Source organism: Malaya genurostris, chromosome 1 (genome assembly GCF_030247185.1).
Source record: "Malaya genurostris strain Urasoe2022 chromosome 1, Malgen_1.1, whole genome shotgun sequence".
Taxonomy (NCBI): domain Eukaryota; kingdom Metazoa; phylum Arthropoda; class Insecta; order Diptera; family Culicidae; genus Malaya; species Malaya genurostris.
Window position 1 is genome coordinate 5,964,462 of NC_080570.1, and position 27,246 is coordinate 5,991,707.

Genomic DNA, 27,246 nt, shown 5'->3' on the forward strand with positions numbered 1-27,246 from the left:
TTCGAAAACATCACATTCTTAATTGAAAAGTTTCAAATCCTGGATATTGATCAAAATTATTCATATGTTTCCAACCGGCCGAGGCGACGCCAGCTGAATTGGCCGCCTCTCGCTTAGACTCGCTGTAACTGCCTCGTTCACCCGATCTACTCAAAGCTAGGTTTCTTTGGCTTAGTTACATTCGAACGAGTAGCAGCAGCGAGGTTGGACAGCACACGAACTAAAACTATGTGGCAAAGCCGCACTAGATATTTTTTCATGTGCACTCAGCTATCGGAAAATACCGCTAGCATTCACCTGGTTGACACACGAAAACAAATGTTTTAATACTTAGTAGCAGTCATTCTGGATTAAACGCAGGGAAATAAATTTATCTGTTATTGTTATTATGAGATATTTCAGAAGTACGATTGTAGGTTAACAAAACGGGAGTAAATACTCTCATTTGTCTTTTTTTAATCAATTTCTATTACAATATCAATACGATTTTACAATTCGGCGAAATGACCTTTTCTGCGAAATGTCATTCGGTAAAATATCATTCGGGGAAATGGGGACGGGTATAGCGTGATGGGTAAGTCGATGCCTTTCACGCCGCCCAACCCCGCACATAGGGTCAGAAAGTTTTTCTGGCCCGAAGAGGCGAATGACATTAATGTTAAAGCCTCTATAATTGAAACAAAAAAAAAAAACATTCGGGGAAACGACCCTGTTATTGAAATGAAATGTTATTCGGAAAAAATGACATTTTCAGTGAAATGGTCTTTGAGGAAACGGTTTTAGGCGAAACGGTTTTTGGAAAAAAACAGCTTTCGGCGAAACGGCTTTCGGCGAAACGGCTTTCGGTGAAACGGCTTTCGGTGAAACGGCTTTCAGCGAGACGGCTTTTGGTGAAAACTGAAATTTTTTTTATTGAAGTTATTGTAAAATGAAAGTTCTCGTCACTGAATGGCACTTTAACAGATAATACAAACTGGTTTAGATTCAACCAGTTTTATAAAATATTAAAATTATTTTATACAATTTTGATAACAATTTTTTTCAATTTTTCAAGAATCGGTAAAAAATCCTCATACAATAAAACATCATACAATGAACAACGACTTTCGCGAAACGGCTTTCAATGAAACAGTTTTCAGCGAAACGGCTTTCGGCGAAACGGTTTTAGGCAAAACGATTTTCGGCGAAACAGCTTTCGACGAAATGGCTTTCGGTGAAATGGCTTTCGGTGAAATGGCTCCCAGTGAAACAGCTTTCGACGAAACGGCTTTCAGCGAGACGGCTTTTGGTGAAAACTGAAATATGTTTTCTAGAAGTTATTGTAAAATGAAAGTTTTCGTCACTAAATGAAACTTCCACAGACCAATTGTATAAATTATTAATAATATTTAATACAATTTTTTAAAAACAATTGAAAAAATCGGGAAAAAATAATCACACAATAAGCAACGACTTTCGGAGAAACGGCTTTCAGCGAAAAGTTTTCCAGTAAAACATCGTTAGGCGAAACGGCTTTCGGTGAAGTGGCTTTCGGTGAAGTGGCTTTCGGTGAAATGGCTCTCAATGAAACAGCTTTCGGCGAAACGGCTTTCGGCGAAACATGCAACGAAACGGCTTTCGGCGAAAGAACCCTGATACGTGGCTTAAAGAAACTGAAAAATGTATCCTAGAGTTATTGGAAAAAGAATGTTTTAATCGCTGAATGAAACTTTCACAGATAAAACAATGTATCTAAACCAATTGTATAAAATTTCATCATATTTTTTTTTTATTTTAAAACTATTGGAAAAATCCGGTAAAAAAATCATCCTTCAATAAACCATCGGTGGAACGGCTTACGGTGGAACGACTTTCGGTGGAACGGCTTTCAGTGAAATGACCCTGTTTCGGCTTTCGATGAAATGGCTTTCGGTAAAACGGATTTTAGCGAAACGGCTTTCAGCGAAACGGCTTTCGGTGGAACGACTTTCGGCGAAACGGCTTTCGGTGAAAAGGCTTTCGGCGCAATGACCCTGATTAGTGATTTAAAAGAAAAATAAAAAATGGAAATTTTTTTTTAAGAAAATGGAAATTTTCGTTACTTAGAATGAAATTTTCTTAGATAATACAGTGAACCTAAAAGAAATTGTATGAAATTTTATCATAATTATTTAATACAACTTTTGAAAACACTTAGGAGAATCAGGAAAAAAATCCTCATACAATAAAACATCGGCGGAATGGGTTTCGGTGGAACAACTTTCGGCGAAACGTCTTTCAGCGAAACGACTTTCGGCGAAAAGGTTTTCGGTAAAACGGCTTTCGACAAAACGGGTTTCGGCGAAATAATCCTGATTCGTGATTTAAAAGAAAAATGGAAAATGTTTTATAGAAAATTGAGAATTTCGTTACTTTGAATGAAACTTATACAGACTTTTACAGTGATTTTATTGTACAAAATTTTATCATAATTATTTTATACAACTTTTGAAAACAATTGGGAGAATCAGGAAAAAAATCCTTATACAATAAAACATCAGCGGAATGGCTTTCGGTGGAACAACTTTCGGTGAAACGTCTTTCGGCGAAATGACCCTGATCCGTTATTTAAAAGAAAAATGGAAAATGTTTTAAAGAAAATTGAAATTTTCGTTACTTTAAATGAAACTTTCACAGATAATACAGTGAACCTAAACCAATTGAACAAAATTTTATCATAATTGTTTATACAATTTTTGAAAACCATTGGAAAACTCGAGAAAAAACATCGTCATACACTAAAACATCGAAGGATTTCAAAATTATTGGGCAAGCAATTATTTCAAAAATTACCACGAAAAGAATGACTGGCGATCTGGTGTTTTCACATGCGCCGGGGGTGCTGCGACATTTTTTTCATAATTTTTTACAATAAGTTCAGTGTTTTTGATTCAAAGAAAAATGTTAAAGAATGGTGAAAAAGTGACAAAAAAAAATCAGTTTGAATTTTGATTGTTTTTTAGAATTTTTTTTTGTTTTTTATGTTTTTTTTTTTGGGAAAAGGTTACGCGGTTTTGTACTGAGATTTTTCCAAGTTATTCGGTGTTCTTCTTTTGTTTTAGAAATGCACGAAGCGTCCGAGATCCGGTGTTATCCCGAAACACTTGAAAAACTATAGATTTTTTTCAAAAAGAATTTTTTGAGATAACACTAGATTTTGACGTTTCGTGATGAACATGAAGCAAAGCAACTATCACCGATGATAACGCGGAACAGGAGCATAATTTGTTGCTAATTAGTTACGATAGTATCGAATTTGTGGCTCAATTTTATAAAAATTGTTTTTGAGTGCTTCGCTAAGTTCATATGAAGTTAACGAAGCAATCCTCCCAAATAAGCAGCAAATTGAGCAACATATTCAAAGTTACCGTAACTAATTAGCAACTAATAAGTAACAAATTATCCACTGGTTTTCGAAAGCTTTAATTCTTATTTAGGAGGGATGCTTAGTTAACTTCATATGAACATAGCGAAGAACTTGAAAAAAAAATCAAAAAAATTGTGCCACGAAATCTAAATTACCGTAACTAATTAGCAACTTATTGTCAACAAATTATCCACTGGGTTTGGATTTGTTTTTATTCTTATTTCTTGCATCGTTAACTTCATATGAACTTAGCGGAGTACTTGAAAAGTTTTTAAAAAAAGAGCAACAAATTCGAAATTATGGTAACTAATTACCAACTATTTTTTTATCTATTCTCTAAGTTCATGTTTATCGTTTCATGCATTTCGAGGAAATTTGTTATCAAAAATGTTTTTTTTTCGATTTCAGAAATCTCAAAATATTTTTTTTTTTTCTAACAATGTTTTAACGAGATAACACCAGATCACGATGTTTAATGAATTTTGGAAGACATTTGGTTAAAATAAAATAATTTACTTGAAATTTCCCCAATCGAAAAAAAATTGATGCCAAAAGTCTAGGAATTGCATGAAACGTCGAAATTTAGTGTCTTCTCGAAAAAATTGTTTTTTTAAATCAACTTTCTGGGAGATTTTTTTTAATCTCAAAAATTTTCTAAGCCCCGAAAGTTCATTTTTTTTAAACATTTTTTTTTTATAACACTACATCTAGACGTTTCATGCGATTTCAAGACTTTTAGCATCAAAAAGAAATTTTCGATTTCGGAAATCTCATGATGATTTTTCAAGATCGAAAATTTCAAACCTTAACCACCGGGCAGCACCCCTTACCCATACCCGATTTCGCTAAAATTTCCAAGGGGACTTTTTCCAAGGTTCTTAAACTTTTGAACACTAGCGCTTCAAGAAATTAGAGGCAATCCGAAAAAATATATATTAGAACGGTAAAAACAACGCATTTTGTCGGTTACGTCATTTATACCATTATATCTCCGAAACCCGAAGTCGTAGTCATGATATCTACAAACTTCGTTCGATAGTCGGTTTTTCCAGCAACTCTAATACCTTTCTATAGAGAAAGGCAAACGATAGTTAGTTGCAAGTCAATCAAAAATACAATAAAGCTATCAACAATAAGAGCTTGTGATATTGGTATGGGATAAATATAAAATGTTTTTGTAGTATTTAGCTAAATGAAATATTCACGAAACGAAAAAAAAATTATGGGATTAAAAAATCATGGAATTAGAAAATTGGCTTTCGCTTCCAATATATCATTTACTTACAGTATTACGTTTAACCGGAAATGATCAAAAATGAGCAGTTCAAATTACCTGTAAATATAAAAGAAAAAAAGTGCTGATAAGTCAATGATAAAGTCAATATTTTCTGCGCGTCCAAGAGCTCTGCTTATCAATTCTATTTCATCAACTTAAACTCGAACCGCCAAGAATAAAATGCCACGATGAGCTCATATTCGGTTGGTAGCCTGAAGATCGCGAAGTTTATACTGAACCGGGGGTATTTATTTACCACCTTAATCACATTCGCCCCAACAATTTCCGAACACCGGACCAAAACTCGTCGGTAAATAAATAAAAAATGCTAGAAGGTAAAAAAAGGCAAATAAACAATGACAGTAAAATCTGCAACCATTCCGCCGATCTAAGCAGGCTGCGACTTAGAAATGCGATGCGAACACACCCTCATCTGTTCCATTCCAAGGCAGAGCGCAGCAAAGCAGGCGGTAGATCGACATGTCGCACGAATCGTCGCCCAAAGGCGAATTACGAAAGCGGTCAGTGCGATTCCAAGTTGCCGATAGGGTAAATATTTGAAATTTGAGCAAACTTTATAGCGCTCGTTTGCTATTTTGACGCAATTCGCAGTAGAGTTGGTTCGTTTGAAAATAATGACCCCCGCCCGCGTCCGACCGTCCAACGTTTGGGGAAGGAATCCATAAATCAAAGACAAAAGCCACTCCCCACATCGGAGCGCACGGACGACGCGAGAAGAAGAGGATAGATAAAACCGAACGCGATTTGACCTTTCGCGACCGTACCGCGTACTCCGTACGGTCATCGATCGGGGCGGAGACGACGGGGGAAGCTGGTGGAACCCAAATTACTATCATTATGATTAGCCATGTGCGCTGTCGGCGGAACTGCCGGGTAAAAATATGCTGAGAAATGGCATGACGAGGACTCCTCAGCATTAGGATGATTAGGTTCCAACCTCCCACCCCAAACCCGCGCGCAACGATGCATCATAGCAGGCCTTGCCTGCCTGTCAAAGTATTTTCACACCCGCCTGCTGCTGCTGCTATTTCTGTTGCAGCGCGTGATGTATGGAAAATGATTTCGAGGTTATGTCAGCGAACCGGTAATTATTTCTGTGTAATTTTGATTTTACGCGAAGCGAACGGACAACGGGAACAGACAGTAGGAAAACAATGATTTGCCTAATTGAATTTCCGATCGAGCGAGAGAGAGTGAGAGGTATGTGGTAATAGGAATAATAACATGGGAAAAAATTGGTTGACCCGAATCTTGAGTGCTTTTCTCTTTCGCTTGAACAGGTTGGAATCGAAAAAAGGGGGATAATCAATCAATTCGAGGCGCCCAATTGAAGCTAACTCAATGTTGGTTGTGCCTTTTCGTTGTTCATTTTTTGTTATTTAAAAAGTATGGTTTTGTGCTCAGGTACAAAAACCTTTTCCTCCGTTTGTTTTGGACGTACAATAGCACGATAAAAAGCCATCGATTACTTCCCTGTGACAGTCAACGCACAAATCAAATACTTGAACACATTCCGCCCTAAATTAATCGTTTGTTCGTCTCATACTCTTGAAAAAAAAAAGTGAACCAATCGACCTTCCATCAATGGCCGGTATTATTTCAAGTATTTCCTCTGAACCAACTCCGGTGATGTAAGACGGTTTCACCACCTCACTTCCCATGCGCTTCTTCCTGACGGCTCGCGAGAAGCCACGATCGTTTCATTGTACGTGCCAACAGTAGTGATCCGAGCGGTAGTGATCTCGAGTGCGAAAAATATGCAAATCAAAACATATTTTCCAGCACCGGCTACGAGCCCCGGACGAAGTAGGAAACAGCCGAATTCAAGAGAAAAGCCAGCTTGACTCGGATTTCAGTCGATTTCGGCATGCTCGATCATTTCCTTGGAAATGCAAGGAAAGGGGGTAGAATTACGCCAACCGTCGCAACTTTTGCTCGGTCGATGCCGGTACTTCAACCGATCCGATGATGACGGTCGTGTCGAGAAGCTCTTGATTAGCATTGTCCTCCGGTCAGATTCAGATGAAGAAAAAAAAAACGGGGTCCTATTTCACGTCTCCCTCGTTCCGAGAGAGGGCAGAAGGAAAAATCGCTTTATGATCGTAATTAGAGATATTAGCCCCTAATGGTTTTACGTGGTCGAGTTGGAGCGTTTGTTTTATTATTATTAGTTTTTTTTTCTTTTCGTTGAAAAGATACGATCATCATCCGGGAAAGAAACATGACTCGCACACAGCCTGACGGTGCCGGCGTTGGCGGTGATCTGGTTTTGTGAATGTGTCCCCAAGCGGTGTATCAAATCAAATGCTCACCTTGGAGGTCTGCCCCGGCCAGGATAGTAGGATCATAAAACCGAAATTTATTACCGTGCGAATATGATTCGAGATTGTGCCGATCAGATTCGGCCACTGGAGCCGGAATGAAATGTGCAAATAAGGTGTGAAGTGTGCTCCAATAGCAATGCATCGAAATGTCACGGTCGTCGTAGTGTTTAGCAGCTGTGCGACGAATTTGAACGAAATCTTAGCTCAGATAAGCAAATCCACTGTTCGATGATTCATAATGATGTTTGATCTTGGTAAAAAAAATCATCGATTTCACTATGGTAGTACTCTGGGATCGTAAATGTTAGTATTGTTCAGTAATGCTTCATTTTTTATTTAATTCTTGATTTTTCGATTTTTTTCTGACTATTGGAAAAGTATTTGTTTTTTGTTAGAGTGCCCAACTAATATGAATTTTTCGATTTTGATTTGCTACTGCCAAGTTTTCTGCTTCATTTTCTTATATTTCCAGACTTTTTTACATAATTTTCATTTATATCCTGTGTTCTGTTTCGAATTCCTTATTTCTTATTTCAAGCTACTTATTTCAATTTCCAATGTTGTCTAATTATCTTATTATCTAGTATCAATATCTTATTACTTATTCGTTCGTTCTTTTGATTTGTTTCAATTTCTTTTTTAATGTTTCTCATTTTTTATTTGCCAATTGTTATTGTGTTTATGCAATGTTTTACTTATTCTCGAGTGTTTTTTCATTCACCATGTCTTTCAGTTTGGAATCCTGTTCCTAATGTCTTTTATTCGGTTATTCAAAAACAATTTCAGTTTGCTATCATCTTGTTCAGATGTTTTTTTTTATTCGACCAATCGATTTCGCATTGTTTATTTTTCATTCCATACTTTTTTATCCTACTCTTATTATCTTTTCAGGTATTATTTTTTAACTTTTCTTACTATTTTTTATCTTTTCTTACTATTTTTTGTGAAAGTGTAATAACGTGACAGTGAAATGGTGGAATTAAATGGTACAGAAAAAGTGAAACCGTTGATCTTTTCTTATTTAAGCAAAAATTTCTATTATCTCCTTCCAATTTTCTATTCTTTTATATAATTGATTTAGCTTTTCTTCGTAATTTCCTTTTTCCCAAATTATCTTTCCTACGACCTATTAAAAATTTAATTTTTCAAATGCACCTTTTTCATATTTTACGGTTGCACTTTCCTCTTCTTTTCCTTGATCATATTTTTACCAACAAAAATTAACTTTTGAACAGAATTCTGGAACTAAAACTTGCACACAAATTCTAGAGCCTAATTTTGAACACGGAATCTAGAACTGAATTTGAAACACGGAGTTTTCAACCAGAATTCTGGAATTGAATTTTGAATTTTGGGCCTGGCATTCCAGAGCTGAGTTTGGAACCTGGATTTTGAAACTAATTTTTGAGTTTGGAAGTGAATTAAGAACCTGAGTTTTGAACATGAATGCTGAAACTGAATTCTGAACATAAATTCAAGAACAGAATTATCAGCCAGAATTCCACAAATGAATTCTGAACCAGAATGCTAGAACTGAATTCGATATCAGAATTTTAGAGCTGAATTCTTAGTAAGAATTCTAGTACTGGATTCTGGACCTGAGTAGAAGTACTGAGTTCTCAACCTGGATTCGGAGCCTTGATTCGGTAACTGTATTCTACATCTGAATTTTGCAACTAATTTGTGGAAGCGCATTCAGAATCTGGATTCTGGACTTGAATGGTCAAACATAGTTCTGAACATGACAAATCTCATCCAGAATTTAAAAACTGAACTCTCGACCAGAATTAAAGAACAGTAATATCAACCAGAATTATGGAACTGAATTCTCAACCAGAAATCTGGACGTGGATTTAGAACACCTGGATTTCGGAGCTGAGTTTGGAATCTGGATTCGAAGCCATGATTCTGGAACTGAATTTTATTTAGACCTGGATTTTGAAGCTGATTTTTAAATTCTGGAGTTGAATTTTAGACTTTTTTTGAAACTAGTTTTTGAAGGTGAATTTCAAACCTGGACTTCGGACTTGGATGCTGGAACTGAATTCTGAACACGAATTCGAGAACTAAATTCTCAATTAGAATTCTGGTCCTGCTTTTCAGAGATGAATTTGGTACCTGGATTCGAGGCCAGGTTTCGGGAACTGAATGCTATATCTGGGTTTTGAAACTGATTTTTGAACCTGAATTCTTGATCTCGAAACTAGGAATGAAATTTTGAAAATATCTTTAAATGAATTCTGCAACTGTACTCTTAATCTGAATTTTAGACCTGCACAGATGCGCACCAAGAAAAAATTTTTCAAGGTTTTTTTTATAATATAGGAGAGAGTCAGTCACTTTTTAGAAATTTATAAAAACATCCATTATTGGGTTTTTACCCAAGTCATCTCTACCTCGTTATCTAAGCCCGTTTACAAAGTCAATCCATGAATCGAAATAATTGCAGGTTTTAAGATATTTAAGCTGTCCAGTTTAACCCCGTGTCCCGTCTAGCCCCTGTCTCCCCTAATAATTTCTTGAGTTTCAAGGGGGGGGGGGGGGGGTTGAACCCCCCTCTTTATACGCGCCTGGACCTGGATTATGAACATGAATTCTGAATCTGAAACTGAATTCTTGAACTGAGTATAGAAATTGAACTCTGCAAATGAATTCTGGAACTGAATCTTGAATCGGAATTCTAGAGACGAATTCTTTAACTAAATTTTAAACCTGCACAGAAAAAAATTATGAATTTTACAGGTGACATAATTCTACAAACGATGCAATTTATAACTACTTAACTTCTCAAATGACGCAATGTTCCATTCGTACAGAAATTTATTGATTCCGAGTGTAATGTGCACTCGGTTAGTAAGTGAGACTGTATGAATTTATATGCACGATTTACCCGCCAATCAGATAAGTGCTTCTGTGGTTCAGTCGACTAACTGGTGTGCTTTGTGTGATCTAATGTTTTTTCGGTTCAAGTCGCGTTGTTGCTGTTGATCTTTTGATTTTTATTCCTTTTGTTTTAACGCCATGTAATTTTCAAATCACACAATTTTACATGTTCTTGAATATAAATTTGTGTGAAATATGACGCTCCATTTATGTACATCTGATAAGATGTAAAATCACAAGAATTTTTCGAACTGTGTGGCTCCATGATCCGAATCTTGAATTCAATTCCAGAATCCATTTGAAGAGCTCAATTTCAAACTCGATTCAAGAAATCAGTACCAGGTTCATAATTCTGGATGAGAATTGAGTTCTAGAATCCATGTTTAGAATGCAGTTTCAGCATCCAAGCCCAGAATCCAGGTTCTTAATTACTTTCCGAAACTTTATTTAGAATTCCAGTTTCCAAAATCAGTCCAGAGTTCAAGTCTTAAATTCAGTTCCAGAATCGAAGCTCCGGATTCAGGTTCCAAATTCATATTCAGAATCCAGGTCCATGAATCGAATCTTAGGACTATTTCAAGTGCAGAATCCAGGTCCAGAAATCCGAGCTTGAATTGAATTCCAGAAACCAGAAACCAGAGCTCAATTCAAGAGACTTCCAGATTCAGAATTTTCGATGAGAATTGAGTTCTAGAATTCATGTTCAGAATTCAGTTCCAGCATCCAAGTCCAGGAGCTTAATTAGCTTCAGAAACTTAATTTAGAATTCCAGGTTAAAAAACCAGTTTCAGAATTCAGGTCTAAAATTCAGTTCCAGAATCGAGGCTCTGAATACAGAATCAAAATTCAGCTTCGAAATCCAGGTCAGAATTCCTTTTAAGAACTCAGATCCAGAATTCTGTCTAAGAACTCAGTCCTAGAATTCTGAATGAGAATTCAGTTTCAGAATTCGGGATAAGAATTCAGTTCTCGAATTCATGTTCAAAATTTAGTTCTAGCATCCAAGGTTGGAATCCAGGTTCGCAATTCACTTCTGAAAATAATTTTCAAAACCCAAGTCTAGCATTCAGATCCCGAATCAAAGCTTTAAGTTCCAAATTCAGCTCTGGAATCCAATTTGATTAAGAATTCAGTTCCAAAATTCTGATTGAGAATTCAGTTTCAGAATTCTGGTTGAGAACTCCGTTCTAGAATCCGTGTTCAGAACTCAGTTCCAGCATCCATGTCCAGAATGCAGATTCTTTACTCACTTCCAAAAATTAGTTTCAAAATCCAGGTCTAGAATTCAGTTCCCGAATCAAGGCTACGAGTAAATGTTCCAAACTCAGCTCAAGAATCCAGGTCCAGAGTTCTGATTGAAAATTCAGTTTCGGAACTCTGCTTGGGAACTCAACTCTAGAATCCACGTTCAGAATTCAGTTCCGGTACCCCCATTTCAGAATCTAGATTCTTAATTCAATTACAAAAATTAGTTTCAAAATCCAGGTATATAATTCAGTTTCAAAATCAAGGCTACGAATCCTGGTTCAAATTCAGCTCTGTAATCCATTTCCGGAATTCTGATTGAGAATTCAATTTGGGAATTCTGGTTGAGTATTCAGTTTTAGAATCCGCGTTCAGAATTCAGTTCCAGCATCCAAGTCCAGAATCCAGATTCTTAATTCACTTCCAAAAATTGGTTTCAGCATCCATGTCTAGAATTCAGTTCCCGAATCAAAGCTCCGAATCCAGGTTCGAAATTCAACTCCAGCTTCCAATATCCAAGTCCAGAATCCAGATTCTTAATTCACTTCCGGAAATAAGTTTCAAAAAGCACGTCTAGAATTCAGTTCTCGAATCAAGGCTCCAGTTTCAGGTTCCAGGTCCAGAGTTCAGATTTCGTGAAGAATCCATCCATAACACTGGTTAATGTCCAGATCCTGATCTTGAGCTTAAACCTACCATATTATTGATTAAGACCCAGAATTTGGGAGTTCTAGTTCTAGACCTTGAACCTGGAAATGCACTGTGTCTGGACATGGACATATTGCCGGGCCAGTTTAAGATTCTGGGGTCTAGACTAATTACGATTTAGTTCCAGGTCTAAATTCAGTAATATGGTAAATCAAGGTTTTACTGCTCTATCGCACCGAAAAACTTGAACTATTGATCTATTTTATTCACGTTATCCGGTTATGTTTTTGACATAACCTATTCCTCGTTTTCTCTCTTGTTTTATAAGTTCTTTGCACTGTAGTAATTGTTTCCTAATTTTCGTTTACCTGTCACAGTTTTGCTTACCTGTTTCCTCTTTCGTTATCTGTGTTTCACTATCCCTGTTAATTTTTCTCAATTGTTATAATTCTTATCCCATAGTATTTTCAACCTCCACATCATTACTTATACGTATTTTTTACAATGAATTATTTATTATGTTCTTTTTCTCAATTATTCTGCTATGTGTTTATTTCCAATGTTTCATTATTTATTTCTATATTTTCTCATATTCATATTCATATTTCTGCTATCCATTAGAGCTTAACAAGTCATTTTCTGATATAAAAAAATTGAAACGTATCACTTTCTGGTTCTTCCAAGTCTTATTTTACAGCATAATCATTCTCGTCAAACTGAATTATCACGGACATTTATTTATCGTAGTTTTCAGTTCCACAGAAGTCGGTTTCAATTTTCAATCCGTCTGCAACGAGTAAATAAATACCCTACCGAACTTGTAACCTCAAGAGCATAATCCAATAATATTAATTCGAAATCACTGCACTAAGTAGCAGGTTCAACAATTTTGCTGGGAAAAAAATCATAACTCAATAAGAAGCTTACTACCTTTGAAAGAGTCAAAATCAACAATGAAACAGACAGCGATCATCTTTTCTCATTCGGATCACGACTTCTACGGAGGCACAGATATTAATTTTTCGACAACCCGAAAATGCGGTCCTCGGTCTAATCGGACAACAGAGCCCGCATGACATGCTAGGCTGCTTCATTGTCGGATCGAAAATCTTTTTACACAGTTTGGAGGAGATCGCTCGAATCGATAGTGTCAAGTTTTTGTGACATACACCCCGAACCCGCATCCCGCATCCGATGATACTCCTCTGGTGCTGTTGTGTGAAACAGATCCATCCGAATCACACACACATTTTCTCTCTCTCTCTCTAGTCAGCTAGTCAGCGCAGTAAGATTTAACTTCTCGATTCTCATGTCATTGGATGGTAGGTTTCGGTTCTCGGAATTCTTCTGCTTCTTCGCCGTTGTTGTTAGAGCACACTCGATACCTGTTGCTGGGAAACCGTTTTTTGGCTTATGACGCCGTTTCAGCTGCTCTCGCTCTGCGGGGAGGAAGGAGGAAAGATGAGTCGGAACAAAACAAACGAAACAGCAACCGTGTCTAATTCATTTTTTTTTTGGGAAAATTAAAAGCCTACCTTTTTGGATGCACTCATAAATATTACCTTGAAAGGAGGGCTAGTGTACAAGTACAAGAGGAATTGCTTTTAGCACTTTTACGCACTGGCGCCACTTCCGAAGGTTTTGTTTTTTTTTGTTCAGAGAAGCCTACTTCGATTTCGGTAAAACACGTTCTGAGGGATGTTGTTAGCTGTCAACACTTGTCTAGAGCATGTGCAAAGCATGTGACTGCGCTCAATTCATCACTGCCTTGCCCCAATGTGGAATGTGATGTTTCTATTTCGTTTTTTTTTATTTACCAACATTGCAATTTGATAGGCGCCTATCGGAGTTCGATTGGGGCGCACTACAATGACGAATCGATGTCCAACGGAAAACATGCGAGTAAATGTGTGATTCGGTGTGATCTGATAACGAAGACGTAGTTGGACAACAATTTATCACAGACCGTGGCATCGTGACTGATAAGCAGCCTGGTTGGAATGTTTGACGAAATCAAGGTCGAACTGGCAAATTTTAATCATAAATGTCTTTGTGAGGAGATTGGGAATCGAACCCCAGTTGGCCGCGTGAACGGCTATCATCTAATCAAAGCAGGCCATACTCGTCCCCTAATAAATCTTTAATGTTTGCCAACATCAAAGTACGACCGATGACCGGTTGCGTAAAATTTAACAACCCGAAAGCTGGGATTTTCCGGTACTATTTTTTTATTTTGGTTGTGAAATTTACAACCCTCACATTCCGGTTCGTTTATTTTTTTCGAATATCCGTGGACCGAAACATTTTACATCGGAAATCCATCACCTTTTGCACAATTCCAACCACTACACTGCGCTGTAAACATAATTTTGATCGCCGCAATAAAAGCATACACGTTTTCCGTCCGATTTTCATCCAATCCGATTTCGAATCCAACGCAGATGTGTGGCATCACTGCCGCTCAGGAATCGTTGGTCTGGATTTTGCTAAAAAAATTCAAGTATTTGGCCTTGAGCGAATCGTAGGGACGGCAGCGCCCCAACGACAGAAGAGGGATAATAAAAACCAGCTGTCCAGAGGCGACTGGGACCGACCGATCTGCCCGACGAGATCAGACCAGACCGGAACAGACCAGGATGGGCTTGAAGTTTGGAACGCGAGCAGGCATCGAGATAATGATGATTATGATCGCAACCTCAACTGGCTTCTGGAACTGGTTTTTTTGAAAAAAAAATAAGTTTCATTTTTTGTTTTGTTTTGCAGATGTTTGTTTCTGAGAACCGGGATCATCTAGTTTCGATCGGCATCCGACTTTGATTAGGGGCGGACAGCGGAATTCCGATTAGTTATCTGTTGTCCGAAATGAAGTCATGAAGAGCGAAATTTATTGAAATTCCATTGGCGGCAAAAAATTGCTGGGAGTCAATCATAATCATAATTTGAGTTCTATATAATACATATTTAGAAGTATGTTTAGAAATTATCAAGTTACAAAGATATGCAACAAATGTTGAATGTCTAAATGATAGAAAAGTAAACTAGACCGATGATTGAATATGGATTGAAGAATTTAAAAGGTATTGATAAACAGTACAAATATCAAAGGTTCCAAGTAGCTTCTCTGCACTGTTTTGTCCAGTAGCTATGAAGCTACGCTTGGTAATGTCTGATTTTTTACAAGTCATCGATTATTTTGTAATCGATTAGTCGTAGGTTAGCTTTTTTATTAACATCGATTCAATTAGTAACTCGACTTTAACAGGAACTTTTATTCAGACAGGGCTTTGTGATGCGAATAGTGAAATTTAAAAGTGAATGCAACTGAAGAAATTGTGACTGTGATTCCCGATATTATTTCACCAGTGACTCTAAATAAACAAAATTACTGGCCTCTACCGATAAATCACGGATATTAAAAACAAAAGAAACTTTGATAGTGAAACTATTTTTAATACTTGGCATTGCAAGATTGCAAGAACAATAAAATATCAATATTCTGCATGAAACGAATGAAGCTTGACGTAAACTCAAATAGATGTTGTCTATCTTATCTTATCTTATCTTATCTTATCTCTTATTGTATTTAGCCCAACAACAGAATTTATTCTTCATGTTATCAGGAATATGATCAGCAATTTATGATTAAATTTGCAGTAGTATGAAATAACCACAAATAACCCAAGAACGAAAATGTTTGGCTTTAACGAGTATTAAAGAGAAAAACTTATTCACAATTCACATACTATATATCAACTTATGAGAATGATTTAAGGTATTTGAAGTTTTATTCGTATTCACGTCATACAGTTATGTCCCTGACATTACCCACCCACTTTTATCAAAGATTTGATTGGAACCACGTCGTACGTCCTAACGAAGATTAAAATTTATTTCTGAATATCGATCGAAATAATGGCGTTCAAAGCAAACCATTCAGACGGCTCGCTCGTTTTTTTTTTAATTGTTTAGTGTTCAGTCAAACGAACAAACAGATAAACGACGAAAGACGTAGAACCAAAACATGGAAAACAACAAATTGTAGATATACAAGGTGAAAAATAAATGATGACAGATGAAATGGAGACGAAAAAATAGAAGATGACGGACAAAAATAGAAGGCGAAAGGTATAAGACGAGGGACAGAAGACAAAAAATGAAAAACGGAAAACAAAAAGTGAAAGGTGAGAAAACGAAAGACGAAGAATGATAAAGATTACAAGACAAAAGATGAATGCCGAAAAACGAGACAGAAAATTAAAAGTGAGAAGTCGTTGGAAGACGAATGATAGCAGACGAAAACATGGAAGTCAATAAATTATGGATATACAAGTTGAAAAATAAATGATGGCAGATGAAATGGAGACGAAAAAATAGAAGATGACGGACAAAAATAGAAAGCAAAAAGTATAAGACGAGGGACAGAAGACAAAACATGAAAAACGGAAAACAAAAAGTGAAAGGTGAGAAAACGAAAGACGAAAAATGAGAAAGATTATGAGACAATAGATGAATGCCGAAAAACGAGAGACAGGAAAGTAAAGAAGAAAAAAACAAGAGACGGGAGACGCAACGTAGAAGATGAAAGCAAAATTAATCAAAACGATGGGAAGAAGACAGATTGATTCCTAGACGAAGGATGGAAGAACATGAGACAAATGACGAATGACGGGAGACGAAAACTGAAACATGGAAAACTGAAAACGGAAGATGAAAAACAAGAAACGAAAGACGAAATATGGAAGACGAAAGGCGCAAAGATAGACGAAAGATGAAAAAAGAAAAATAGAAGACGGAAATGGAAGACGGAAGTTCTAAGATGGAAGGTAGAAAACGAAGGACCTGTGACAAACGACGAATGACGGAAGACGAAAAACGAAAGATTAAAGATGGAAAACTGAAAACGAAAGATTAAAAACAAGGTAAGATAGTCGATAAAAAAATGAAAGATAACGGAAGATCAGTACGCCAAATCAAGAAACGAAATACATACGATAGAGGATGGCAAACTATAGTGAAAGGCGAGAAATGTGAAAAGCATAACATGAAATAAGATGATGCAAAAGAGGAGACGAAAGATGGAAGACGTGGAAGGAAAATCTCTCTATACGAAAGAGCGAAGAAGAAAGATGGAAGATAAGAGTTGAAAACTTCAAGATAGAAGACTTTAGATGAAAGACGGGAGGACCTCATGGAAGATAAAAGACGAACGATGGAAGAAGAAAGTCGGATGAAAACTGAAAAATAATGAATTAAAGACAAAAGAATTGGAAGAATGAAGGCGAAATATGAAAGGCGAAGTTCGAAAAACGTATGCTGAAAGACGAAAACTGGGAGGTGTGAGACTAAATACGAAAGAAATATGGAGTACTGCAGCCAAACGAAAGGCGGAAAAAAATTCGATAGTATATAATTTAGTTTTAGAAGTACTCCAATCAAACGAAATGTATTCAAATCACTGATGGTAATCGGAATACAATTTATTAAATCAGATTCTGCACTGAAAGATTCAGATATTAGAGAAGAACTTTTTTTTGCTAAGAAATCAATTGAAATAGAAAGAAAAAATGAGTTTTTGGGAGAACATCCGTAGAACTGCTCTACCATTGGGCTATTTTGAAAATGAAGCTTGACAAAAAAATCGGCAAAAAATAATTGAAAAATTTGCTTCCAACACTGCAAATGTTTCAGACAAGCTATCCAAAAACTGATTATTCTTAGTTCAACATCAAAAGATATAAGCCGTATGTAGTCTAGATCTGGGCTTGTATTGTGAATCCTCAAACGAACGAAGCAACAAAAAATATCTGCCGTGAACACTTTGCTTAACATAGCTGAATGAGAGACCTATATTAGAGAGAAACTGGATGCGTGAGAGTATATGCTACTGAGCAGACCAATTCCCCTTGCCAAGTAAACTGTCTGTGCTCTCAGTCTCAGTTAACACATGAACTAAGCATTCATTTTTTTTTATTTTAAAATAGAGGTTTTAACCTTAAGGTCTTTCGCCTCTTCGGGCCAGAAAAATTTTCTGACCCTATGTGCGGGGATGGGAGCGAACCCAAGTGGGCTGCGTCAAAGGGCATCGACTTACCCATCACGCTATACCCGTCCCCCTGAATGAACTAAGCAATCCATGACAATGTAATGGAATGAAGGGTTCGCTCTCGTTAGTATTGTACGAGAAAGAAGACCTTGCCTCGCGGTGTGCTACAAGACGCGAAGCAAAGTCATATAGGCAATGTTTACGGTTTATTTTTAAAAAGTAGGTTTACAGAAATCATTTTTAACATAATGTTCGCATTCCAAGACCAAATTTGATCACATTTCAAACATACTTTAAACATTTTATAGCAGAAGTTTTGCATTTGAGCCCATTTTCAAAACGATCAATTTGTTTCTTGGCAGTTTACACTGTGTATATATCCTAGAAACACTAAAAGCAATGTTCTTTAAATTAACATTCATCGGAACTAAAAGTTATGAAACTAGTTTCCTCATAGGCATCTACAATATGAGAACCATTCATCAAATGCTAACCTCATGAAGCATAGGTCTCAGCAAGCGGGCATATTCATGAACTAATGAACGAACGAAGCAGCTCTCCTGGCTTGGGTTGCGCTGTGAATTCTACCTGACATACGAATGTGTGTGAATAGCACAGATGGTGAAACCCTTTCGTTCATATTCGTTGCTTCAATTTGCAAGCCCTGGTCTAGATAGGTTAACAAAGAGTTTCATGAAAAAATAGGAGCACAGCATGTCTCCTTGATAGTTTCACCGAATCGTTAAAAACTGTTTAACATTGATTCCAAATTCAGAAAATAACTGAAACTACAGTTCAAATTATTTCAAAAATAAACACTAGAGAATCATGTTCATGAATGCTTTGGCAATCTGAAACCTGCTTCTCTACACCAAGGAGGCATGCAGTGTCCCTATTATTTAGTTTTGGAATATATATTGTTGCTTGTTATTGGTGAATCGACTACAAGAACTGTGAACCATTTTGCAATAATCATCAGTAACTTCAGTTAACATATATACGTATATAAATTTACTTTACTTCGATTTTAACCATGTTTGTCATGCATCCACCATGTTTTTACCTTTCATGAAAATTTACGTTGATTGGTTTTAACAACATTATGGTTATTGCATTTGCTTTTGTTTTTCAATTACATAAACAATTTTCCAAATGTGAATGGTATTAAAACCTCAGTAGAATGCTTCAGCAGTACTAAACATGTTTCTCTTGTAAGAAGGTATACAGTGTCTCTGTTGTTTATGTTTGGAATATTTAGCGTTATTCGAAATTTTAGTTATTTCCTAGTACTGTGAACTAATTCGAAACAGTTTTTAAGTATTCGGTGAAACTCTCAAGGGGACATGCATTGTTCCTATTTTTTTCCTTTCGGGTAACTCTGTGTTGAGTTATCTTGACTACATACGGGATATTGCTTCTGATGTTGAACTATAAATAATGGAAATAATTTTTTACAAAGATTACAAATCTTCTCACTTAAATTGGACCGTTTTTCGAATAATGATCCAAAACAAGGTTCCATTTGAGGAGTTTTTGGTACAAAACAAGGTTCCATTTGAGGAGTTTTTTTTTTCCTACGTTTCGTCTTCGACTCATCAATGCAGTTCATGTTGAATTGGTAATGCCATTTAGCGATTCACCATTAACTGCTAATCAGACGTAATTTTCAGCCAAAGTGATCGTAAAAAATAGCGAAATTTTAACGTGGCTTTCTACAAGTGCCTTTGAAGACCTAAATGATGTATTTCATACGTCCTCTAGATTGTTTTCGTATGAAGATCAGAAACAGAAAAACAGATTCCGCGTAGTTTACATCCCAATAATTTTCCAAAGGCGATCGTGTGATACTTTGACAGATCGGATTATTGACGACAGACACCAGATATCGATCGTGAAAATTTTTGGCTTCTTCATTCGATTGATTTATTTAGTTTCTTTCAGCCAATCGACAAACTATGCTTCATAAATTTCAAACGATCGCTTACATAGCGAAATTTTTCCACGTCAGCATTTGGCGCACACTCCGACGATCCACAGTCAGTGAGAGCCAGTTTCATTCTCAAGCCGTGTCCATTCCATTAAAATATTTTAGCACCATCTTGACAGCACTATTCATATTCCAATGAATGATGCGACTCAACTCCACAAGTGATAGTGTGCAAAAACAACCCAAATCGTGCAAGTCGAGCAAAGAAAAACCACTGAACTAGGTTAATTGTATATTGGCATCACTCATGGGATCCAAGGTTCTTTGGTTGATTCGACGAACAGCCGACGATGAGATCGACTTGGGATCGCGCAAAAACCGTGTTCCGAGAGAAGGGTCAATCGCTTCCCCGACGACTTCTCAACTCTGTATCTACTGCATGTGCGTGTGGAGATGCGTGTCAAGTCGGATAATTTTCCACATGCTTCATAAACGCATTCCATTCAATCGAGACTCGAGAAGATGCAATCCATCTGCTAACGTCTTTCGAACAGTGGCCGACCGATCATCTGCTCCGGCTTCTCGTTTTTTGCCGATAGTGACTCGCGGTCTGAGTAATTGGGGACGACAAGCGAAGCAGTCTAAACAAACGCGGGCCTCGCCTTTGGTGCGGTGGTTCCTAGAATCTACGGACGGTCTGAGTCTGGGGGTTAGAATCTGGGTCATCGCGGTTTTGCCTGTCTGACTTGAGTCCAAGACGTGCCTGGCGTGACGCGACGCGCGTCCATTGCGGTTCGCAATTGATTCCAGAGCGATTGGCAAGCCGCGGTTGGTGAAATGAAGTACGTGAGTTGCATTTTGGCGGAACAAATTGGTCAAATATGGTATGTGGCAAGGGTTACTCACTTTGGTTGTTTTTTACTGTTAGGTTTGGCTTTAAGATTACTCGATCTAACGTAGAATCTAAACCGTGATAGGTAGAAGCATAAAATAATCAAACCGATTGAAATATTAACTGTCAGAATGAAAAAGTCTAAGGTAATTTCAAAAGTTGCTTTTATTCTTCATATCAGTTGTTTTCGATTAGCGTACCAGCTTGATGTTTTTTTACAGCTAATCAAATTAATCGATAATTTGGTGAAAATGGTCAAGGATTAGCAGTACGAATACTAATCGATTAGTAGGAACAAATCATTCGAACAAAAACATGATCACAGTAGGCCTTTATGCTCCCAAAAAAATGGAACGTTTAACGTCTTCCATATTTTATCTTCCGCCTTTCGGTATTTCGTATTCCGTCTTCGGGTTCTCGGTTTCCATCGTTCGCCTTACGTTTTTGTCCTTCATTTTTCTATCTTTCGTCTCCCATTTTCATTTGGTCTTTCATTGATGAACATTTTTCTTAAGTTATGTAACTTATATCTTTCGTTCTTCGTCTATTATCTCTAGCTTTCTGTCTTTCGTGTTCCGTTTTTGCTCTTTATTTTCAATCTTCTGCCTTTTGCCTTTCGTTTTCTTTAAATCTGTCATCTTTCGTCCAATACATCTTTAATTGTCCGCCGTCTTCTACCTTTTTTATTCCGTTTTTCGTCACTCAGTTTCTGTTTTTCATCTTCGTTCATTTTTTTTAGCCTTTTCATTATCTTCTGTCTACTGTCTTTCGTTTCAAACCTTCCATCATCCATTATTCGTTTTTCGTAGCAGGTCTTCCACCATTTTTCATGTTTCGCCTTCCTTTTTTCCACCGCAATGAGAATCTGCTCTTGAATGCAATCTCGTTCCAATCCCTCCTAATATAACAAATTGAACTTTATATACTATTACAGAAGTCATCTGCGCATCTGTGGGAATTCCCGAAAAAAATAAAATTCTACTCTGAATCTAGCCTAATGATGATGACTTTTGTAAATTCTTTTACAGTTGTTGATAGTTGAAAAGTCAATCCGAATGTGATTAGGTTCCAAAAGCGTACAATTCCAAGAAAGGAAAAACTAGAGACACTGCACGGCGTCTTACTAATGTAGGAAACTGTTGAGTTTACTAAAGTATTCTACTAAAACGTCAAACCTGTAGCAATTCGTTTACATCTCCTTCTACCAGCAAATATTGTGGTTAATCTAATCTGGGTAGTTTGGATAAAGCAATGTAGAAGTTATTGGGTGGCAAAAATAGGGGCACCGCATGCCCCCCGAAAAATGTACATTCACATAATTATTACAGTTGGAAGTATTGACGTGAGGCTAGGTCTTTTGTATTCTACTGACTCAAGAGTAGTTCCGCTAATTTAACAAAGTGAAATTGAAACCATTTTATTATTGGTAATATAAAATACTTTAAAATATGAAGCTTTTCTATGTGAAACTCCGAAATTTGGCGGTTTTCTAATGCTTAGCAGTTTTGGTTTATGTGGGCCGTTTCTCCCGTCATAAAATGACTTGATGACTTGATTTCAGTCTTTTCTCCCCTTTCTATGATATAATTTCCATTTTTTTATATAGATAGCAGAAGAACACACGACAGTTGAGCTATTGCTTGAAAGCAATATGGCTTAATATTCCAAAAAAAAAAAATACTCTCAAGTTCCTATATTATGCCTCTTCATTATTCGATGATAAGATTTCGTTATCGATTGAATCTGATCGGCTTCTGCGGTGGCAACAAGCAATATTACAAAGTTAAAGAACACTGATATGAACGAACAATAAGGTGAAATTCAGTGCCAAAAAAGGCACGCAAAGTTTAGACTGCAAGAATTGAACGAATCATCGTACAAAGCGAATTGTGCAAAACCGACACTTTGAAACACGGAATATTTTCAGTGATTGAGTACAGTGGGCTTACGACACGTTTTATTCGCTAGTAAAACAGGCACTAACTATGTGTGTTTAGAAATCATGCGTATTTTATTTGACGAATATGAGAGAGCCACGTTTGTGCATGTTGTTTAAGACGGTCAATTTAATTGTTTCATGATTTTTTGAAGGAACTATAGATACTGTTTTGCCACGCTTGGTGGGTGGAGATTCAAAATTAATAGTTTTAGAATTCCCAAAATTCAAGATGATGAGTTCTGGTTTGCGGATATTTTTTTAAATCGCCTTAAAATTTGTATTTTCGAGACGGTAAGTTATTGAAATTATTGTCACAAAAAATTCCTAATTGATAATTCGAAATCCTAGATGGCCACAAATGATTAGTTGCAAATTTTTCAGTGGCGTCTCGTGGCAATATTTACGGGTTGTGCACTGCGAAAACTAAAGAACTAAATATTGAGGAATCGATACTCGCTTGTGTTTTTCAATACAATGAAATATCGACATCTTTTTGCATGGGATTTTTTTCTATTGAACTTTTTTCGTATTATCGATACAACAGAAGAAATCCGCTGCACGTTCAGCAAATCTGTCAATAATATCATCATTTTTTTAAATCTCTGTGAGCGAACCAAAAATCAGTCTGAGCAAGAAAACGCTCTGTAGGATACTTTGTTTTTTCCAAGCAATTTGAAGATTTTTAGGGGCTCATTGACTTCAGAAATCTGTGCAACATATTCAAAATAAGTGAATCTCAGATTAATCTGTGAACCTGACATCTCCGGAGACAGCAATTTGTTTTCAACTACCATAAGCACAAACCAACGAAGCCTCTCCTAAAGGTGTGCATGCATACAAGTTCTCACAAAACCAAACTTGACAGAGAGAACAACAAATCTCAGAGCTGAGCTGAATAATTCCCTCTCTTTTTGAATCTGTGCATTAACTCATGTGTACGGAAAAGACAGAAACACATGGACAAGAACTCGATGCACAAGGCAAAGTGCTCAAGTTCAGAGAGTCTGGGGAAGAAGAAAAAGTCACACGGGGCCATATCTGGAGAGTACGGTGCTCGGTTGATGATATTGGTTGAGTTTTTGGCCAAAAATCATCTCTTTGGCCACATCAACACGACGCTGTTTTTGAATGAAATTCAGCTTTTTTGGCACCAGCCGAGAAGCGACGAGTCTCAAACCCAAAACATCAGTTAAAATGTGTTCGGCTGATCCATAAGAGATGCCCAAAAATACAGCAATCTCTCTAATCGGTACAGAACGATTTTGCAATACGATTTGCTTCGCAGATTCAATGTTTTCTTCTGTAACAGATGTTGTTGGGCGGCCAGAAATCTCATCATGATCCAAGCTTGTACGACCACCTTTGAAGCGTTTATACCACTCGTATGCCTGTGTTTTTCCTAGACACGATTCACCAAAGGCCTTTTCTAACATTTTCAACGTTTCGGAACACTTAAATCCATTTGCAACACCAAATTTGATGCACGCACGTTGTTCTAAATTTTCATCCATTATAAAAATCGCCACACGAAAATTTTTCCATTTCTTTGTATAGTCGCCAAACAAAAACTAATCGTACGATATGCGTCAAAAATTGACAGAATGTGTATAAAAGTGTTGCCAACGTTGAGAGAGTAAAAGTTTACCGATTGGACAAGCGCGGGAATTTTAAAATTAAAATTACGGTTCTTTTTTGATCATAAGGTAAGGACGAGACGCCAGTGAGATTTTGCAAATTCAAATGAATTTATGGATGACTTTTAACATTGCATGTTAATGGTCATCGTGATCGGTCTTCTACCCTACTCAACTCTGTAATTCTTTGCTCTCGTGTTTTGCGCTTTATATTGGCACCGTTACAACGTTACAATTCTACAATTGAAGCATTGAAAGTTTGAAAAATGCACAAAATCTTTCAATTAAAACGTGCGATTATCGATATTTGGAAGTGTGAAAAAAAAACGATTGTCGGATGTGTGTTATGTCTCTGATGTTACCCAGCCGTCTTTTTTTTCTAGGAATGCAGATTTTCACAGATACACAATTTTTCGTTATGCCATTCTTTTATAATAATATCAATCTTGTATTGGAACCGGCAGGCAATTGGAATTTCAAAGACAACCACTCTGCGATTGTTTGAAGTTTGCATATGTTTTCCGATTTTGCAACGGAAACTTTTACTTTGAACACAGCAAACAAACGGATGCATTCTTCCCGTCCCACTGGAAGAACTGCATTCTTGCATGTTGTCAAACGGAGTCTTGTTCGGGCGTACGAAAACAAAACTTAGCAGGCCTTGCGAAAAAAAAACAAAACAAACCCACACCGATGGAACCGCACTGTTTACCAAACAAAAACCAATCACGTTTGCAGCGCAGGCTTGCTTTGATGATGGATGCACTAAACACCGAGAAAAATATATGCTTTAGAAAGATTACCTTTTTCAGAGTGCTGGATAGACTGAAGGATTGCGAGTTGACGCGTATCATACTGATCTCTGCTGCTGATCGAACTGCACCGCACAAAGAACCAAAAACGAAAAACCACTTCCTCTTTCCTTGTGGGTAATAAAATTATCGCACAACTTTCTTCTTATTCCTGGAACCAAGCTTCCCGATAACTGTCGAGTGCCTGTTGACATAAACACTCGATCAAATCAACAAGCAGTCGGAGGACAATAGCACTGACATCACCGCCAACAGACACAATCACAATTGGATACGCGTGGAATTCTTCTTCCTTTCGGAATTTCGGCAAAACGGGGGAAGGCAGCAAATGTTAGCAAATCATAAACTCCGTCGTTTTTTTTTTCTTCTTCTTTTATTTGTTGCAATTCCTCAATAATAACAACGTCGCGAAGCGATTATTGCATACGAAGCGGGACTGTAAACAGACGAATTAACTGTCAATTGTTTTGCGGGTATGGGTTTTCCAAAACGGCCCGGAGGATTTGGGTTACCGGCTGATGTCAACAGTTTTGCAAAAAAGAAAGAAGATGTTAATTTGTACTGGCCAATTTAAAACAAGCGCCGAACCGTTTTTCAAAACCCCATCGCACCCGCCGACTAAGCACACTGGCCACAATCACAATCAGCACACAATTAGCATTTGGTTGTTATCAATAAAACTAAAAAAAAAAAAACAACACAGAACCGAAGAAGTAACTTCCGCTATAAAAACACAACACTGAAGCCATCTACGGAATTGGCTAATCTTCGCACCTAATCTGCGCCTGGGCTTGGGTGGTGCGGGAGAAAGCAACCCAAAGAAGCGATCGAAAGAGTAATGAAAAAAAACACACACTTCAAACTCAAATACTTTTTTTTCTGCTTCTTCAGGGCCTATCTCTCTGGGCGCACGGGGTTCAAGTACTATCTGCACTCTTTCGTTTTAGCTTGCCCCACAGTCCAGCTTCCAAAGCCAGACAGACACAGAGGTTAGGGCAGGGCAAGACGCGTAAGGCGGTTTGCGTTAATCCCGTTTCACACTTTATCCATTTTTGCGCGCAAACCAGTGCCGGAGGCTTTGCGAAATAACGGAACTTCCGTGGGTTAGTGGTTTGCGGTCACCGCCGGTCGCGCCGTTGCAGACCTGGAGTAAACTCCCGAGCGGAGCAGGATGATGACGTACCAAGCAGCGGACAGGATCAGCTAGCGAGCGATCCTGGAGTCGCACACGCGGGTGTGGGCCGGAAAAGCAAAGGATTGAAATTTTCCACAGTAGAAAGGGAAACAAATTCAACAGAAACTAAATTAACATGCGCGGTTCTCGGTTCTTCACGATATGTGTACGATCACTTCGAAGGTTCATATGCGACTAAAAACCTGCGGGTCCTTCCTGCTGGTTCTCTCACTCTCACGCGCTCCGCATTCGCTCACTCTCCATCATGTCAAGCAGCACCGGCTACATCGCAGTAGGCAAGGAATGGGCGAACGAAAAACGAAAACATGAAGACGACGACGGTCAATAAAAACAGTCCCCGGCTCAATGATGCCCGGCTAAAAGTAAGTAGAAAAGCCTAATTTCTATTCCCTTTTTTTTCTTCTTCTTCTTTCAGACACCCACAGATGAAATGAATGACCTCGTCCCGCACGCACGACAGCATCGTCGATGGCTCTCCTCTGGTGATGGAACGCATTTTTTCGTGTTCGTTTTTTCCTGTGTTCTGCTGGCTTAATTTAGGGTGGTTCGAAAATGTAGTGTGGGGTTTTTTTTATAAAGGGTGTATTTCAACAGCTTGATGATTTGAAATTTAAATTAATTCAATTTTTAAAATGGTCAGTTTTTTTTATAACGAACTGTTACATCTGCTATCATACCACATACGCAGTGCACAGCTAGTTAATTTTGTCACGAGACGCCACTGTTGGTAGATAATTTCTTGGTATTTTCAATAAGTCGATTGTTTCGGCCACAGTATAACAAGTGGCCCCATCCTGTTGAAACCACATTAAAAAAGTTCAGGTGTGTAATGTCAGAGACATAACTGGATGTCGTGAATACGAATAAAACTGACACTGTTACTTCATACTTCCGAATATAAATAAAGCCCTTTTACACTACTAGAATTTGAAACGATAAACCTTAACTGCAGTACAGATTAGTTACATTAAACATTATGACATACCAATATTACGAAATAACCAGTATAGTTCCTTATGATA

General features: G+C 37.5%; 1 protein-coding gene across 4 annotated transcripts in view; it reads right to left on the bottom strand.

Moving 5' to 3' along the window:
- LOC131431017 (uncharacterized) overlaps positions 1-27,246 on the bottom strand; it is a 278,009-nt gene that overhangs the window by 137,808 nt on the left and 112,955 nt on the right. The window contains exons 1-2 of one of the 4 annotated variants that reach the window (XM_058596472.1): positions 26,213-26,387; positions 25,021-25,465 (exon numbers count right to left, since the gene is read on the bottom strand). The exons of 2 other annotated variants lie outside the window; for them this stretch is intronic. In XM_058596472.1, coding sequence (XP_058452455.1) covers positions 25,021-25,071 — 51 coding nt within the window. In that variant the 5' untranslated portion in view covers positions 25,072-25,465; positions 26,213-26,387. Of the gene's footprint in view, positions 1-25,020; positions 25,466-26,173; positions 26,388-27,246 lie in introns of those variants that run through there. One more of the 4 variants, XM_058596462.1, reaches the window with a different exon arrangement.